The sequence below is a fragment of the Cupressus sempervirens genome, chromosome 2 (assembly GCF_028749045.1).
Source record: "Cupressus sempervirens isolate cs-2001-9-10 chromosome 2, ASM2874904v1, whole genome shotgun sequence".
NCBI lineage: Eukaryota > Viridiplantae > Streptophyta > Pinopsida > Cupressales > Cupressaceae > Cupressus > Cupressus sempervirens.
The window spans coordinates 397,370,904-397,390,923 of NC_143119.1; the positions used below are offsets into that span (position 1 = coordinate 397,370,904).

General features: G+C 35.4%; 1 protein-coding gene across 2 annotated transcripts in view; it reads left to right on the plus strand.

Moving 5' to 3' along the window:
* LOC149572810 (uncharacterized) overlaps window positions 1-20,020 on the plus strand; it is a 232,135-nt gene that overhangs the window by 93,652 nt on the left and 118,463 nt on the right. For both annotated transcript variants that reach the window (XM_089813891.1, XM_089813892.1), the window contains exon 4: window positions 8,201-8,299. In XM_089813891.1, the coding sequence (XP_089670017.1) occupies window positions 8,201-8,299 (99 nt within the window). The remainder of the gene's footprint in view (window positions 1-8,200; window positions 8,300-20,020) is intronic.

The following is a 20,020-nucleotide window of genomic DNA, read 5'->3' on the forward strand; positions in this document are numbered from 1 at the left end:
AGTGTGCAAGGAGTATACAACAATATGCGGATAAAAAGCCAGATAATCTTCTACAAGTCAGAGATTCATTTGTTCGCAAATTTGGAGTTAAGATTCAACACAACAATAATATGATTCCATGTCATGTAATATGCATAGATCTCAAGGATTTCTCAAAGTATGGTGCCGTGGGTAGATGTATGCAGATGATATTAATGTCACAGAAAGTTTTGAATGATGATGGAGTCATGCAGTATGGTGCACTTACAAATTGCACTTTCAAATTGCTGAGTGATGTTGTCCAGATCATAACAGCAATGAAGTCTTAAGTCAACTTGTATGCAGCAGTTGAAGTATAAACAAGAGCCTAGATTATTATGAGAGGCAATAAAAAATATTTTATGTAATAAAGTTTGAGTGAAAAGTTAAAATTGTTAATAAAGTTATAAAGATGTCTTTTCATTTGCAAAGGAATGTCTTTTAGGACAAGGAGATATAAATAAGAAATTGGTTTTGAAGATTCAAATATGTGTAAGAGAAACATATGTAAGTGAAGAGTAATAAAAAGGAATATATAATCAGATTTGTTATCTGATTTATATTTATTTATTTGACAGAAAAAATGGAGTGAATAAAAAATAGATATGTATAAGAAAGGAGTTGGGAGTATTTAGAAGAATATGAAGTGAAAAAAAGGAAGGAAGAGAGGGTTAAGTCAGCGGTCAAGTAAGAAAGACAGGAGGGAAAAGAGTTTAAAAGAATATATATATATATATTCATATCAGAGCAAAAGAGGAATAAAGAATTATATAATCAGATTTTTATCTGATGTGTGTGTGTGTATAAAATTATATATAAGGTCAAAAGGAAGTGTGAGAAGATAAAAAGTGTTTGTTGGCTGACTTCAAAGCAGGAGTGATTTAATTATCCATCATTAGTTGATGCAAGCAACACAATCAAGGTGGAAAAGCAGTTTGTGTGAAGTGGGTTGGTGCTTACGAAGATGAGCAGAGGGAAATGGTGCTTCTAGTAGGTTGGTGCCTGTGAAGTGTGGGAGTTGGAGCTTCCAGTGAGTTGGTGCTCATAAGCATAGAGGTTGTAGCCTCTAGTAGGTCATAGGCTACAAATCATTGTAAAAGAACAAAGTTATATAAAAAACATTTATTTGCAGTGGTTTTCTCCCGCATTGGGTTTCTACATAAAATCATTGCGTCAGTGTTCATGTTTGTAATTGTTGTTTTCAACATTTAAAGTTATTTGAAGTTGTGTGGATAAAAGTCATAAATTGGCAAGATTATTATTAAATTGATTTAGTGCCCCCCCAAGTATAATCGTGTGCTCTTCAAGCTTAACAACAAAAGCTCTTTGATGGACAATTAACAATTGCAACTTGAATTAAATACAACTCTGTTAGTGAACAGATTGTCTTTTCCTACTAAATCAATAATCCAATCTATGCCCAAGGTTGGAAAATTCAATAAAGTTTATAACAGTTGGGTAAATGCTGTGTTAATCGTTTCCCTTTGAATTTTTACAGGTACAACTCCTTTTACAAATGATTTATCAACAAATTTAAAAGATCAACACAAACTAAATGCACACTTTTGCTAGAAAGTGCTTAAGGGACACTCATGTACTCTTGGGTACTGAGATGATAGTTTACAGATTTAGAAAATCAATAAATGAAAAGCTTACAGTCTTTGCACAAGTAATCAAGATTTAGCCATGAACTTAAATTTTACAACTCAAACTAAATTTGGGAAATGAGAAATAACACAAATAGCAAGAGAAATAGTAGTAGATGTCATACAAAATTAACCATCACGGCTCACAAAGTAACCATAACTGATTTTGCTCAAATGTTAAGTTTTGAAGCACTACAAAATAGGATAGATATATACATTCAAAAAGACTTCTCAAGAACAAAGTAATTAAGAGAGGACCTTCATATATATTACTATTTCCACACGACTGACTTAAAACAATACTAACTTTAACAAATTATTTTTAGGCTACCAAAATCTACCCTTGTTCTAGCCAAATGCTCCTACATTTATAGTCTTTTACAAACTTGAAAAGGCCTCCATTAAAGCCCAGCTTTTCGGTTGAGAACAATTATAAGAAAAAGAAACAATTTGAAAATTCAAACTTTGGAAAATAATTGTTTGCAACTAAACATCCTCGTCAACCTTTCCTCCATCTGCCATGGTCTGCTTAACTAGTTTCCAACTTTTGAAGGCACTCGCAAATTCCTGCATCGTGTGAGAGTGAGGATTTTTCAGGCTGAGTAGTTTTGACCTGCAGGCATCTTTCTGCCATTTAAGCTCCTTAATCCTGTGGCTTTGATTTGGCATAAGGTTCTTGTTCAAATATAGCATTGATTCAATGTTGGCCAGAGTGGTGAAATCTTTAGAAGTGGGGGTGTTGTCCTTTTTTCCAGACATTGTGTCGTTGAAGTTTTTGGTTAAAACCTCGGAGTCCATGTTGCCATCCTCAAACTGTAGAATACCTGTAGGGTTGACAATTTGCATATCTCTCAAGAGCTCTTTATGCATTCCAACGATTTCAATTTCCACTGATCGCATCTCTTCAATGGCTCCTTTGTAAATTGAATCCTTCCAACCCATATTACTTTTGAGGATGAACAACATGCATGAATCTACGGTTTTCATGGGATTCTCGTTCAGAAACTCCAACACACCATATTTTTCAACTTCATGTACTTGAAACACAATGGCTTGGCATTGACTTTGATTAGCTTCCCACACTAGAACAAGGGTTTGGACCTCACCCAACAGTGCTTCTCCTTCAGTGTACGTGGTAGTGAATCCAGAATGAATTTACTACCCTCCTTTATTATGGATTCCACCCACTCTTGCACTGTGTTTGAGAGTAATTTTCCCCTTTGCATTTTCTTAACCAATTGTTGGCTATCTGATGAATTCGGATCAAAAGATTGTGGAGTCTGAACCAATGAAAGGGCGCCCAAATTCATTAGGGAATCTGTGTATGCAGCCACAGCGATCACCAACCCTTTTAGTTCCTTCTTTTCTTTGCTATCCCTTTCAGACTGAGTTAGCATATGATCTGCAGAAAATTTGAAGAAGTGATTCCCGGTATCTCTGGTGATTGCCCCCAATTCCACAGTAGTGACTTTGAAACCTTTTGCATCAATCTCCCTAGATTCATCTTTCTATTTATAGGTAGTCACCTCTGCCGTCACCTTTCTAGTCACTGGGTCCTTGATCAAATGCGTGTCACTTTTCATCTTTTTGCTTTTAGAGTGGGTTGCATATTTTGTGATGATATCCTTAATTGGTGTAGACATCGGTTGAAGGCTACGTTTCTTGCCGACTGAATTAGATAACCATGATGGAATGGTGGAAGTAGTGGTCATCCCTTGATTTCCTTTGGGAGGAGTCATCAAATTAGGCTGATCTGACTTCAAAGCCTCTCCATCTTGATTATTCGGAACGGTGAGCTCTTCTCCTTGACCTTGTCCTTGAGTCGTCATTTTCTCCTTCTGAATCTCCTGTTGCATGAGTGCTTCAGATTTGGTCTTAGACCTAGTTCTAAAAGCCGTGATTTGTTTAGGAGACATTCTTTTCTGCTTCTTGAGGGTCGAAGTGCTACTTGCAATATGAAATGAAATTGGGATGTCAGAGGTTAATGTTTCAGAGAAAGAAACCGTCTTTGGGGACTTTGTACTTTGTTTTTCATTGACAACCTCCATGTTTCTTCTCCTTAACCAATTATCTGTATGGGTGAGAATAGATCTGGTACTCAAGTTTATATCATCTTCTTCACCTGGGCTCCAATCCACTTCTAATTGCTTTTGTTCACTTGCCTCTTCCCATCTTGGTTCAACAATATCCGAACTATCCTCAATTATCCCCTCCAATTTGAACTTCAATTTCAAGGAATTAATTTGTGGAAGTGCTAATCTTGAATGGTCCCTCTTTACCACCTCTTTCTCATGATTGCAATCTTGCCACAGATCTTCTAAATGAGGAACCATTGGTGGTTGACTCTTCAAACTGAGTACCTTTGCTACAAACCCTTTCCTCTCAAAATTCCTTCTTCCCTGATAGGATCCAAAGTTGAAATTGAGCAAGTCGCTTCCAATCACAAAGGCTTTAATCATATTGCTACAAGTTAAATAACCAAGCTTGACAACGAAAACAGACTGCAATTCTTCCTGGGGTAGATCATCCTTAATCACGAAAAACAATTGCCTACATTTCTCAGCTATAATAAAACAATCTAAAGCATACCGAGGTAACTTCATTGGTTCTTCAAATCCCCCTGCTCGTAGTTATGTAAACTTAGGAAATTGAATGAAATAACTTCCATACATTTGAATCAACTTTTGGGCCTCTAGGGATATCCTTGGCATTGGTGCTTTTTTGAGGTTCAAATGTACACTTTCTATCAGAACATCATGTGTTTTCCTAAATTCTTCCTATACTCTATCCTTTTGGAGCAGGGGACAATACTGATAGATAGTTACGTCTTCATTCCAAGGTTCATGGGGAAGGGAAATAATATTGCTGACCCATGCAATGCAATAGGTTAGGTAGGAAGACATATGGAAATCTTCTTTGGATATCTTAGAGTGTTTGAGCTGATTCCTCAGTGAACTAGCTATCAATTACACCGAATCTAAAAGTTGTTCTCCTTTCAAGGTAATCTCTATGTAGCGGTACATCTAATCTTCAAGGAGGAAAAAATCTACAGACCCTTTAACTCGATGCAACAAAACCATGAGGTCATGAACATGGGGTTTCATATGATCCTTGGTAATTATTTTGGGTGGTCTTGAGCAAATTTTATAATTAGTCTCTATCCATTTCCTAGCCAACATGTTACAATACTTGTTTGGTTTTTCTTGATATTCAACCAGAGACTGGGTAGGGCTAAAAGCATTAAAGGTACACTCAGGAAGACATAACACTGATGAGATAGTCTCCCTAGAGATGGACAACACTGGTTCTCTGTCCTTATTCAAAATACTCTTGGTTCTCACATCATAGTGATTAATACACAACTGAAGTAGCTCAGGACTTAAAAAGGCGAGTGGAAAAGTAGCAGCTTCGATTAGACCACTCATTAGGACCTCTAAACAACCATTAACTTCATCAGCTCGCTCAAGAAATTTTTCTTGTGGCTTCTCAACCTTGATGTCTTCTAAATTAGTGTTAGAAATGACGAGTCTCTTACACTCAAGACTGGAAATGTTTTCAAAGAAATGCATAACAGACCTCATCCTAAACAAGGAAATAAAAGCCCAACACTTCTCATGTTCTTCAAAGCAACATAGAGAAGAAAGGACAAGGGATTTCTTGTATTCTCACCTGTACTCCGCTGAAAGAAAACTAGACCTCTTCTCTTTGCTTATTACTGCTCCACTTTTGATTTACCATTGCTTATGATAAAACAATTAAGTGGGAAATTTATGCTTTAAAAGGTAAGGGGATGGCGAAAGTACCGCCTCATAATGAGGTATTCATGGCGATAATGTTGCGGTTGGATTTGCACGCTTGAAATTGTGACAAGACATCTTTATTAAATGATCATCCTTTGTGAATGTCCTTGCAATAATTATAAATTTCTGACATCTAATTTGACTCCCAAATGAAAGATTTGCCTTCTTTAATCATTATCACAACTGATCTTCTGTCTCGAACAAAAATAAATCGGACAAAACCTTTAATCATTACTTCTGACACCTCATTTAATTCCCCAGGAACTGCTTGTCCTTTGGGAATCATTAACCTCAGTGTGTAAAAATCTCTAGTAATAGAACTGCTTTGAACTGAGGTTCAAAGAGGTTCAAGTAAACATCTCCACTGCACTTAGTAGGTCCCACCTGCAGAAAAAGATTAGTGTCAAAATGCTTTGGTTGAACTGTTTTGAACTACTTTGAACCGAGGTTCAAGAAGTTCAAAGCGGTTCAAAAGCAAGAATTGCAAAAAGCATCATGAGATCGGCTTCTATATGCAAAGCATGGTGACTCTTTTGAAAATAAGAAACCGAGAAGGGCTTGCTTGATGTAGGATTTTGGGTTTCAAAGGGAATCGATTTTTAAAAAAAATGGTGACTCAAAACTAAGGCTAATAAACTCCAAACTGAAACTCCAACCAAACATGACAAGAAGTAAATGTAGAGTCTCAAACAGGACAGTGCATAGCATATCTTGACTACTAAAGAAGCAACTCACAAACAAGATGAATAAACAGGAACAAGAGATAACAACCCAACTTGATTATTGTAGCCCAACGAAGTAGAAGAATCTCAGAGAGAACTCTCGGAACTCATTCAGGTAAATATGATCTCTATCGAGGCTACAATATTAACATGTATAGATTGAGTACAAAATACTCATTGCTATTTGCAATAACTACTCATTGTTATTTGCTGTTATCTAACCCGCTCTGACACCTTGTTAATGTTTTGCACAAAAATAAAGATAAACAGCAATAAACAAAATAAAGAACAATAAGACACAAAAAGGCACAATAATTTATACTGGGAAAACCCTCGAACTTGAGAGGTAAAACCTAGTAACATTAAGAATATTGCTTTTATTAAATAATGAGGTCTGAGTACAATGCGTCTAATTGGATACAACACATATCACACAAAGCAATCATATTATCTTGAATTGAGAGACTCTTCATATCATTACCGAAAGTCTTTTTATTTTCCGAATGCTAGTCTCTTCATATTTCCAAATGCATGTTTCTTTGCATGTTGCGTCACATGTCTCTTCATATAAAGAACAAAAGATGAATCTCAAGGAACCACGACTTATCATCTTAGGTAGATATTCTCTCTCACATATATAAAACTTCAACAAATGGAACTTGGATTTTTGGCGTGGAACTAATGATTTTGTATCACGTGCACAAAACCAGTTGGGCAGCTGTACTAAATTTGATTTTGAACTTTAAGATTTGAAGTGTTAAGTTTATCATTCAATGTTCTAAACATAGAAAACTATAAACATTTGGGTGCAAAGTAGTAAGTTGTAAAACATGTTTTAGTTATATGCTAGGTTGATTGGCAAGTACATACTAAATTTTATTAAGCTTTAATTTAGTGGATATCTACTAGCAACCCTCCATTGATACACATTATCAAGTAGAACAAATATTAATAGAACATTACTGCATGGCTATTTATATGTCCCTGAGGTGATGTGGGTAAGAATTATGTGTTTGTTGATGGAATTTGCCACTTATAGAAATCCTCTCATGATAAACTGCAAATTCTTTACTAATTATGCGTGGAACATATAAAGGTAATTGAAGATTGAGAGAGCGAGAGAATTTGTAGTCTTTGGTCATAATCCCATCTTGTTTAGAAAACTATATTTTTTGCGTTAATCTCAACAGGATTGATAAATATTTTGTTGCAGACTAAATTCAGCATGTCCACATTGCATCAAAATATTTCTTTTTAAGATTCCTTTCCTCTCCCTGTACTCCCATAGTATTTGTAAAATAATATTTCTCCAGTGGGGTTTCTTTGTGTTCTCGGAAGCCCACTATATTCATATTTTGTACCATTCCTCGTCATGTAACATATCATTGCTCATAGTTTGCCAACTCAGCATGTACTCTCAAGAGTTGCTGAGTACTCTTTGTTTTTTCTTTTCTGTGCGAGTTTGTACAGATGTAGGAAAAATGCAAGTAAAATGTTAATTAAAATTATAAAATACATTTTTGACACATTTTCTTTTTGCCCTAACCATGCATTTTCTCTTTTGAGATGTCAATTTTGAATTTAATAATTGAATTTGCAAAAGATGTTTTTTTTCAAAATTTTAACTTTTAGTACTTCCTAAGTTACTGTGTCAAATTTTTTTGGGCTTGCAGAGCTCCAAGTCCGAGTCTGCAAGCTATGTCATTACTCATATGTGACATTGTAATGCTTCTCGCTTTGGAATTTGCTGAGATGACCCATTTCTTTATTCCATGCTTGCTGCCCAACATCTTTAATCTCTCCCCAAGGAGTCTGAGTATAGATATGACCGTAAATAATAATTTTTGAAGAACAACTTATGTCTGAGTACCATTAAGTCATCATTTTCCTCTTTCATTAAATAATTACAATTTTTTATGTTTATGAATTATTCGTTCTGTTAATGAACAAGTGGATGTTATTAGACTAATTCTTGCTATTTGTTTTGGTCTTTGGGATGAAATTCATGTTTCAGCTTGGAGGTGGGTATCTGTATGGACTTACTGTTGGCTTTATTGCGGATTCAATTGGGTCCACAGCTGGTGCAACAGCTGCATTCATTGTTGGTAAAACGGTTAGTACAATGTCAGATACTTTATTAACAGAAAGGGTAACTACTCTCAAATTTACCATTGCATATTGAACCGTCAATTATATTGAAGCATAAATATTTGATTAGTTATATGATAAAATAACTATGGTGATTGTCTTTGATCTCCATTATAGAATACAGATCTGCATGCTTTAAACCTTGATGTAGACTAAAACCCAGTAAAAGACAAGATCTGACTGTTTCATTCTCTCTTTTGTAGGTTTCCAACTAAATCATTTATGTCTAAAAGCATTGCCCATGATACTTCTTAGCATAATTAGAATACTTGAGAACGATAAATGCATGAAATTAAATTTTTATTTACCTTTGAAACTACCTTTGTTTGTGTCAGAATTTATAGTAATATTTGACATTACACTTGTTAAACTTATTGACCCTACTGATGTCTTCTAATGTCAGCCTTTTAGGTGTTGTATTTGTTGTGCTACAGGTATCTAAATTGTTACTAATTTGAACTTCAACTTAGTGAGAAACTATGTTAAACTTATTTAGGGCATCTCAGTGCCATTTTGAAGCTATGCTCCATGGCCAACTATAAACCTAAGAAATGGGAAATGTTCTCTTATGCATTTTTTCTTAAGAGGTATTTCTGAAATAGATGAAGTCCTTAAAAAAGTTTTGCTCACATTTTCTAGGTTTGATCCGTAGGCAAACAATTGTTTTTCTCTTTATCAATGTAAGCATGTAAATCACAAGTGGTGTTTAAAGAATATATGTCATAATTTAACTTTCGCCTCAAAATGAGACTCCCAACACATAATCTAAAAACCATGGAAATTCAAAATCAACATATACCTGACAATAGCCATGGATAGTGTCCAAATTGTAAAAAGAATTTCAAGCCTGGAGCAGGCTTGTAATGTCCCCTACTTAATGTGACCATCAGGGTCAGTAGATTAGCCTATGATAGGAGCTTCCGTAGGCTAATGAAGTGATTAGGGAGCTCATTTGGCAGTATTTTCAGGAGTTACTATTTTTAGTAAGTTAGTGGGAGTCAAGTGATATGGAAATCTCCAGTGTTTGGCTTGGTGGTTTTAGTTGAGCTCTTTCCGACGAGCTATTATACATGGTATTCCGAGTTCAACTCTTATATGATTTTAATGCCGAAGTTAATTTACTTTATTATAAAGTGATAATTAAATAAAAGACATCAATTAAGTCACTTTATTATAAAGTTGTTTTAAAAAGGTGTTTCCCATTTATCCCACATTGCTCATACAAATGAAGTCGACTTCCTTGAGGACTTTATAGTCTCTTGGTTGGAATGAGTTGGGGCATGCTTGGATGATATTACTATTATGCTATTGGATTTCTAGGAAATCTAATTGTTGGGCTTGGAGGATGAAGTCCCTCTTTGCTAGTATTCTCTTCGTTGTTGAAAGACACAATCAGGAGTATTATTGGGTGTTTTCATTTAGGAAAACACAGTGGGATTTATTGGTGAGTTTGCACATAGTAGAAGAGAGCTCTAAAGTTCAAGTCAGAAGTTGCTACAGTCCCGTGAATGGTGTTTTGCTACAGTGCGCTTGAATAGTGGTTTTGCTACAGTGCACGTGAATAGTGATTTTGCTACAGTGCGCGTGAATAGTGATTTTGCTACAGTACGCATGAATAGTGTTTTGCTACAGTGTGTGTGAATAGTGTTTTTGCTACAGTGCCATGAATAGTGCTGCTACAGTACACGAATAGTGTTGCATTGTGTTTCTTGTCACTCTCGCTGGTTAAAGGTTTGGGGACTGTCATTTCATCAGCAGATTGCTGCGGCATATACGTCCAGGTTCCTTCTATCATACTGTTCATTTTGAGCATTGCAATTTTTAAATACCAGTTCTAAATATTTGTTGAAGACTATAACGCAATTGTATGTAAACATTTCTATTGCAAAATCAATATTTTATCAACAAATAACAAGGTTCTAGACTTTGCATATTTATAGTTGCATGTTGGCTAAGTGTTTGTCAAAATGCCATGTTGAGAAAAACCACTCTAATTGATAATACTTAGTAGTCTGCAAGTCTCCTCAAAAAACAAAAAAAGGGGTGGTTATTACAAGGCTTGATCTCCTTATTACAGAGAAAATCTGAACCTTGTATTGAATTTTAGTAGAAGGGGAAATCTCAAGCCAATGGCATGGTCTGCTTGTTGAAAATTAGCATCAGGAGACTAATATACCTAATCTATAATAATGCCTCAAATGTTATATGTGACATTAAATTATTAATATATTAACTTAGTAATTGAAAAACAAATTATTCACTTATCAATTCACTATATTAATTAAGTGATAATATCACAATAATTAAATGAATATTAAGCATCATATTAAACATATGATTTAAATTAACATTCATATTGTAATTGACATATGGCATGTTTTGATTACCATCCAATTAATCCATCAAAACATCTCCTCTAACCAAGTAACCTATTCATTTGGACACATTTAATCATGCGGTCTCTGACCGATGTGACCCTTATGTCACGTCAGTCCTCACTCTACCCTTTCATATATTAGGCTAGTCGTATCTGGCAAAGACAATATATAGTGAATGAAAGGAATAGAAGGTGAAGCGATCAAAAGGATAAAAAAATCAAGTCGTACTTGGACTGTCCCGCCTGCACTATTTTCACTCTCCACATAGGCAAGGAAAATTATTTCCTTTCTCGAAGTGCCAGCCAATGTTTATGCATGTGTATATATGTGTGTGTGTGTATAAAATCAGTCACTAAAGTCTAATACATATAGTGACATGAACTTATCCTCAACGTATCCAATACAAAATATGTATTAAGAAAAGTGAAAAATTATATATATATATGTATGTATGTATGTACATATACATATATATGTATATACGTGAAACATATATCAGGCAAATAACAGTAATAATTTAAAATACTTGATCTCCAATTTTTTTATATTCCTAAATCAAAATGGTGGATGGCTTAAAAGTTGAAGATAGGCTAGATAAGATGCACTTCAGACTTCACAGCTTGGAAGTTTAGAATAAAACTTGCCTTGAAAGAAAATGACTTGGCTGGCTAGTTCTAGAATAGAATGATTCACCCACTGATAAAAATGAGCTAGCACAATGGACTAAAAATGATATCAAGGCAATGAGGATGATAGTTGAATCCGTAAAGGATTACATTGTTCCAATCATCTCCAAACTTGAGACAGCCAAACAAATTGTGATATTGCTATCAGGATTTAACTGTGTGATTTTGAGTCAAACTCATTGACCCATATTTCATGAGTAGTGATTCAACATGAATCCATCTCTCATGAGAGTAAATGGAACACTTAGCACTCATTGGATCTAGGTGATGCTCACAGGGGTGAAGCACCGAGACTTCCCACGAGGTCACCCATCTCAGTTCTACACTTATGAATGGTTCATAAGGTACAACACTTGGTGAAGGTCTTGCAAATGGGGTTGCAAGCTTTGGGTTTAACCATGTAGGAAACTTCGTAGTTAAGCGCGCTTAGGCTAGTACTACACTTATGAATGGTTCATAAGGTACAACACTTGGTGAAGGTTTTGCAAATGGGGTTGCAAGCTTTGGGTTTAACCATGGAGGAAACTTCGTAGTTAAGCGCGCTTAGGCTGGCGTAGTACTGAGATGGGTGACCTCGTGGGAAGTCCCAGTGCTTCACCCCTGTGAGCATCACCTAGATCCAATGAGTGTTAAGTGTTCCATTTACTCTCATGAGAGATGGATTCATGTTGAAACACTACTCATGAAATATGGGTCAATGAGTTTGACTCAAAATCACACAGTTAAATCCTGATAGCAATATCACAATTTCACTTGCTGTGGAAATTATCTCCTACTTATCAGCGAAACAAATGTTTATGACTTAAGAACGTTTGCATGAAATCAACAACACAAGCATGAGACTTGCACTGAAACAAAAATTACATCATATCAAGATGGCCAAAGGAGAATCTGTCACTTGCTACTTTATGAAAATTTCAGATTTAAGAGATCAACTTTCCACTATTGGTCATATCGTCGACAGCAAATAATTATCAATGTTGGCATTAAAAAGAGTTCCTGACTTGAGGAAATTCTTCATCCAAGGAGCTAGTGCAAGATCTAAATTTCCTAAATTTGACCGATTACAAGCTGATTGCATACAAGAATCAAGATTGATTGCAAAAGGGATCAGTAAAGCTTCTACAATTGGAGAAATTCACGCACTAGCTTCACAATCCTCAAAGAAGAAAAGTAATAGAAATCATTTCAAAAGAAAGAAAGCCAAAGAATTTCACAATAACCTTACATTCAAGAAAAGAAAGGACATAACGAAAGTCAAATGTTATACCTGCAACAAATATGGACACTATTCAAATCAAAGTAGACATAATCCTAAGACTCAAGCTTCTTTTTCTGAAGTTGGCAAAATTGTGACAGAAAAGGACTTAGATGGGTTCTTATTCTATTCAGCACTATTAAGTCACGTACCTACCAATAATAGCACTTGGATAATTGTCAATGGTGCATCTCGACACATTATTGGGTTTAGGGGACATTTAAAAGGATTGACGCGAAGCAATTCATTCGATGAAATGACTATTGGAGATGATTCAAATTATTCAGTTGATGGGGTTGGAACTGCATCTCGAAAAAAAAATTCTGCTGTCTCCTTACAATTAAATAATGTTCTATTTGCTCTAGGAATCAAACGAAATCTTGTCTCAGTATCAGCATTGGAAGATGAGGGATATCACATTGCATTTGCAAGTGGTCATGTTATGATATGGCCAAAGAATTCTAATATAAAATCAGCTAAGTTTATTGGAGTTCTACATGGGCATCTCTATAGACTATGCACTGTTCCTACTCAAGCATTAATTCGCAATTTCAAACTCAAGTGAAATTTGGCATATATGATTGGAACACTTCATTTCCAAGCGCTACTAGAGCTCAATGAGCTTATGCTATACTGTGCTGAAGCGGTAGATGAAGAGGATCAGATGTATGGAGGAACAAAGAATGAAATGGTCATCATTCTTCAAGATGTGCTGCAATAGCAAGATTTCACAAGATATATTAGGAAGGAAATAGAGTATCCCTAGCAAATGTGGATAAATTTCAGTGACTTGGAAAACAACTATCTTGATTCACAAGGCATTGATGAATTCTTAGTAGGATTTTCTTTGCTTGAAACATTTTTCTTAAGATTTCTTTGCAATAAATCTTGTGCACTGGTTGCAAGGTTTTGTGCTCATGTGACCATATTCTTAGCTTTCAAGGAAAGGTTCGTACATGTCAAATTCTCAAAATTCCTCTTATTGGCAGCCATACTCAAACCTTTTTCACGATTATCAATGCCATTTCTTTTTCAATAGTCAATTTCTTTCTAGGGCCTAAAGAGAGGAGACTTCCACCAATCTAACAAGGCAAATATTAGAGCTAGAACAAGGGATTAAAGGTAAATAATCTGCCAAAAAAATGTCAACCAATGTAAAGGTGCACATCTCAATACAAGTTTTGGCAAAAATGAACAAAAACTGCACTATAGTGCAATTGCATGCACTTGACAGGAGTGGAATATAAGTTTTAAAGGAAACTGGCCAATGTAATCACTTGTGCCACTCCAAAGCAAAGCATAAAGGTCAAAATGTGAAAATTGTTGCTGAGTGTATGGGTATATATTGGAATAAAGATGAACAAAACTCAAATTCAAATTTATGCAAGTACATTCATTGGTGTGTTGTAAACTTGTAATATACCAGATGGATATTTTCCTGAAATTTGCTCACAAATAAATTTCAGAAAACAACGTACATCATTTGCAAATAAAACCAGCAGAATAAACCAAGAATGAATCAGAATGCTTATTAAAATACTGAGTTTCAATGCAACTTCAGAATTGTCATTGTATTATAAATAAGCAATATAACAGCAATATGCATAATATCCAATCTAAAAAACAATATTATAGTCAGATTAAAGAGAAAATACAACATGCACTTGAAATCTTAGATGTGAGTTCCAATGTGAATCCACCATAGATGATGAATCGGGGCTATGTCCAATCCACTTAGAAATCCTGAAGGTTTTCCATCCTTAGGCCTCAACAAGAGAAAGCTAGAAGCTTCCCAAAGTTCTTCAAAGAGAAATTAGAAATTTAATCTCAAATCCAAGCATGCGTGAATGAATGAAGCTTTCCTCTTTTATGTGCAAAACCCCGACCCTTCAGTTTCCTTCACCTACCTTTTCGTCTTTTTCTCATCTTTGGCACCTTTAACCCCTTTTATAAATATTAACTTGTCCCATTTTATAAATGTGCATTGAGCCCCATTAAGCCAAAATTAATATTATGAATTTAACTTTAGAATTTCTAATGTCCCTAAAAGGGGACATTACATGTGCTGCACAAGGGTATATTTACTCATATCTAGCATCCTTAACTCGTTGTTTATACAACCATTAGGAGTTTGTAACATTGTTGATCTGGTAACTAAATTAGCTTATCCCTTCATGTCTAACTTGTCTCTTGCATTTTTGAGTTTGCTTCCTATTGTCAGACTTTCAATCTATCCCTTTTAAGCTTCTAGCTTGAGAAGTTTTCAATGCAATTATGTTCAAGTTCTTGTCTAGATAGCCCCTAGGCGGCTCTCTTCTCATCAAACATCCTAAGGTTTCCCTTTTGCATTCTCTCCAGGTTTTCCCTGCTCCACTTCCCTTTTATGCCTCCATGTGGGATTCTTGTTGTTCCATTGCAGTAAAGTCTATGTGTTCTAGGATTGGGAGGGCTAGTTGGTTGAGTGTTTTCCCAATGAGAAGAAACTCCTACTTTGATTTTGTAGTTCGTTTTTACTGCAAGCAAGTGTTTTCTCCGGGGTTTTGTCCATTTCTGCTTATTTTCCGTCTTTGGCAAACTTCATCAAGAAAAACTTTGAAGAACGAGCAACAAGGACATTCGCAAATGTATAAAGGACTAAGAGAAGCAAAATATGATGCTAAGAAACTCTCAGATTGAAGATCCGAAGTCAGTGTTCAATTCTGTGCAGAGAAACAAAACTTCGTGCTTTCAGTTACTCAACCTCTGGGAGCAAACATCTTCTAGTGTGTTTCCAAAGATTAAGATCATATCCTGATTGTTGATGCTATCTCAAATCAAAGGTTGCAATTTAGTGAATAAGCTATGGGTATAAATGTAACATCCGGTTTTCTCGGGTCTAATTTTAACATCTATCATAAGCATAGAATACAGTTATAACTTCGATTTCATAAGAAGGCAGTTACATCGTTCATGTTCATGTGAAGAAGGTTTACTGTTAAAGTCAGTTAAGCAAAAATTTCTTAACTAAATACTTGAAATACCTTTTAATGAAATTACTTCAGAGATTGAAATCACATACCTTGGAAAACTGAGACTGAAAATCATCTAAGTATGCTTCTGCAACCACCCGGTTAGTCCACAAATATACTATAACAATTTCTCAAATTGACTGCTATCTCAAAAATCATTTGATGAATACAACTAAATAACACTATAACTTAAATTAGGGCATAAATTACCATCGGTTTATTTAGGGCTTCTGATACTGCTTTACCACTTAGGGCTTCCGCGACCACGGATTCAATTTAGGGCTTCCGCGATAACGGATTTTATCCAGGGTTTCCACGACGACGGATTCAATTTAGGGCTTTCACAACCACGAATTCAAGTAGGGTTTTCGATACCACGGATTCAGTTAGGGCTTCCAACACCAACATATCAATTAAGGTTCCAGCTGTCACGCAATCAATTTAGGGCTTCAGATTTTCTTTTCCTTCTGATTTCTTATCTGTGACAGTCTCTCAAAATTAGATAAATACTTATATTCAATAAAGTAAAATGATGGTAACAATGAAATACTTAAATTTAATCTTACTCCTCATAAATAAAAATAATATTACCTATTTTTCCGATAAGCATTTGAATACTTGGCTTATCTCTATCTAACGCACAATCGACATCTTGAGAGGGTGAAACATTTGTCAAGGGCTTTACCACCCAACCTCGGACCTCAATATATCCCCACACGATCTCTAACGAGAAAGGCCCTCCCTACTCGGAATTGGCAGGGAACATCATTCCATCTACTGGGCATCATGACAAATAGCACGCCATACGACTTGGCAACAAAAGATCATAGTTACAAGAATATGCATGAGCTATTAATTAATTCTTATTAAATGGTAAATATTAAAGTGACATAATTGATACTGATTCATGTTGTTACAAATTCCTCTTTTCCACCTCGTCACCCTTTTTTCTTGGCTACACAGCCGGGTGAAATCCAGGTGTTAGAAATTCTCAACACAATTGGTTCTGCCAATTTTACATGCATCTAACATTTCCCTAGCTGTGATTTCACAATTATGTTCTTTAAAGACTTCAAATTTATGTTTGAATAATTAATTTCCCACCTCTTCACCATAATGCCTGAAGGTTCCAAGATGTTTGGATTAACAATAAATATCTTCTATCTTTGTTTGGTATGAATGAATGTATAACAATCTAAGCTAATATAAATTATTCACAGCTTTCTTATATGCTTAATTAAAACGCTCTTTAAATAAGAATTCGTTTCCAATAACTAGTAATCTATTACTGTCCATCATAATTCAATCTGTGTTTATACGAGTTCCAGTACGTTGGAATTTTTCATGATTTCTTATTCTTTCCAGATCGAGTAAAAATGGAATATTTTAGATTTTAAACTTTCTTGCATTTCCTTACATCAAATCGAGACCGTTTATAGTTAAGAAACAGTAAGCGATAAAAACATGCTTATGACCTAATATCTTGCAAGTTAATATCCAACTGGTTGATAAACCTTCTAATCATTGATCTTAAGTGATTTAGAGAAATTTATACTCGGTTATGTAATCATTATCTCATATAGAACAGAGAAACGTTATCACATAATGAAATTCGTTATTCTCCATATAAACTACAATAGACTTCTCACAAATATTGTTGTCGTATAACCTCTAAAAGAAACGACATTCTTGGAAATGGAAAAATGGCAGATCTTTTATTCAATACAGTTTCATTAGTACCTGCCAACGCTAAAGAAAAACATGTTCAGAACTGCCGACTCACGGGTTATAATATGTATTCACAACATCAATAAAGTACCTTGGCTTCACAAGTTTATCAGGAATCTTACATGGCTCTCTGTCATCTAAAAACTGAGATGAGCCTGCGTTTTAATAACCCCCCCGACCCTGCTTTGCAATCCACGGTAGATGATAAGGGTTCGAATTTAAATCAGGAACGATCTAAACAAGGCTCGGTCACTTATGCAATGGTTCACAGGCAACTCCATGGCTAAGGGTTTAGAGAAGCCGAAAAAGAGTGGTGAAAGAATGGTTGAGAAAGTTGAATGCCAAAAGACGTTAAAGAATTCCATAATATAGAATAAGTCAGACTCTACAGCTTCCAACCGTTACAAGAACCATTTGAAAGCCAAAACAAATCGAATTTGACAAGGAAAAAGAATAAAGGAAGAAAATAAGAAGTTGAAAAGAGAATTGTAAAATTATAATAATCAATTCTTATAATTTGATAATTATTCTAATAAATGATGCCAATTCATTTTTAATATTTAAAAGTACAAATTTAAATATTTACAATTAAAATCCTTTTAAATACGTTTTATAAATAATTTAATTATTTTAATTAAATTATTTACTAAGTAACTTAATTATTTTAATTAAACTATTCATTAAAATAACTCATGCGTTTCCACAGATATTTTCTGTTCCAAGTCGCTAGGTCTTCTACCCATCTGTCCAGTGTTGGTGATGCTCCTGCCTAAATTCTTTTTCGACAATGTTTCCACCCCACTGATAGTATTCCCATTTAGCGAGATTACATCAAATTAAACTGTCAACTGACTTCATGTGAACCTCAACATCTATATTTCAAACTAGGTCAAAATTTGGGATGTAACAATAAAGCAAGACAATCCATGCTCCATTCAGAAGATTCCATGTGTTCAGTGGGACCTAGGTGCAGTGTTATAAAAAAGTTAATCCGGGCCCTTGATATGCATTACTGAATGATGAATCCACAGTCAACAATTAATAAGGAAAAGAGGCCATGGAAAAGGAAAATGTTTCTAAGTGCTTCTATCTTCAGAAAGCGAAGGTCTCAATGGTGCTTTTCCATCTAATGGAAACATTCAAGGTTTCCTTTCCGGAGGATAAGAAAGGTAATGAATTCTAAAGTTGAATATAAAGATATTCTGTGGAGATGCCAGAAAGATACTTCTGATCAAGTCAGTTGCAAAGTGAGTCCGATACAAAGGAAATAAAATGTTCACGTGCTCAAGGCGGGGAATTCTCTTTGCAGCTTCTCTGAGCTAAGTTAAAAAATCAAGAGAAAAAACCTTGTGTGGAAAATAAATAGGTTAAGTACTTAAGGCATGAAAGGAGTAGTCCACGCAGTGCGCCTCCGAACCAAAGGAAATCAAAGGCAAAAGTAACCTTACCGAGAGGCAAGGTATTGTCTCTCTCCCCGCACTTAATGGATTAAAAGACAAGCCTTTGTTCCGGATTCCCAAGTAAAGAGGGTAGTTCTCAATAAACCCAAGTAAAAGGATCCAGAAAGGAAATAATCTCGCTACTACAGGAGATCAAAGTGAAATTATGGTGGTCGGATTTATGAGCTATCATATCAGTGGAATATGTTTCAAATAGCCATTGCTTTGCCTAATTTATTACAAATCTAACTGTTATGGCTGTTAATTATGAGTTACTTCGTTTGTGTGGCACCAACGATCCAATTTCCGCATCTATATGATCAGACTTTTGTCGAACGAGGTCCCTCATTCTACAACAACTATTTAGTTGAAACAATTGCTCTCTCTGTGTGAAGTTATAAGCTAATGGTCATTAGAGTTGTTGGGTCTGATCATTTAATTGGATTAGAGAGTGAGCTAAAGAACTTGTCTGATACCGCTAAAGAACTTGTCTGATACCTCTTTTAAGTTTTACGATCTTGGTAATTTGCACGGAAGATTAAACACCAAGCCCCTCCATCCAATCACACAGAAGTTGAAGGAAAGTGGTTTAGTCGAAGGTGCTGGTTTTCCCATGGTTGTGCATGCACTAGAATTGGTGAAGGAATGCATTGAAAGGTATAACCCAGAAACCAAGCAAATCTTGTTCTTGACCAATCTATTCTGCTTTCAGTAAACAGAGAATTGATGCAGTCTGCATTCAAAATTCTAGTGAAGGAGCAGTATTGTGACATAGACTTTTCTTCTTCTGCATCAATGTTCAATGAGAAGAAGACTCTGAGAAGAGAGGACATGCAGAGAACTTGGTTCCAGACTCCTCATTCCAAAAAGAGTAAAATGCCGAGGACTTTCTTTGGAACCAACCTGAAGAGGTAAATTGTGGATATCTTAGACCTGGTGCTCAGATTAAAGGGTAAAGAAGAAGTCCTAGATTTCATTGAGCATCACTTTTATGTAGTTCAGGCCGTTTGTTTCCGATGAACTACAAGTTAATTGGGCCCAAATCATATGTGAAGAGCTAGCCTCCTGGCTAAATTTGGCGAAAGCATTCAAGCAAACTTACATGTCATCATACCTAATATATGCTTTAGCCACGCATCATCTTTGGCCTGACCTTCCCAGCATTGAAGACTATGATGAGAACACTAAG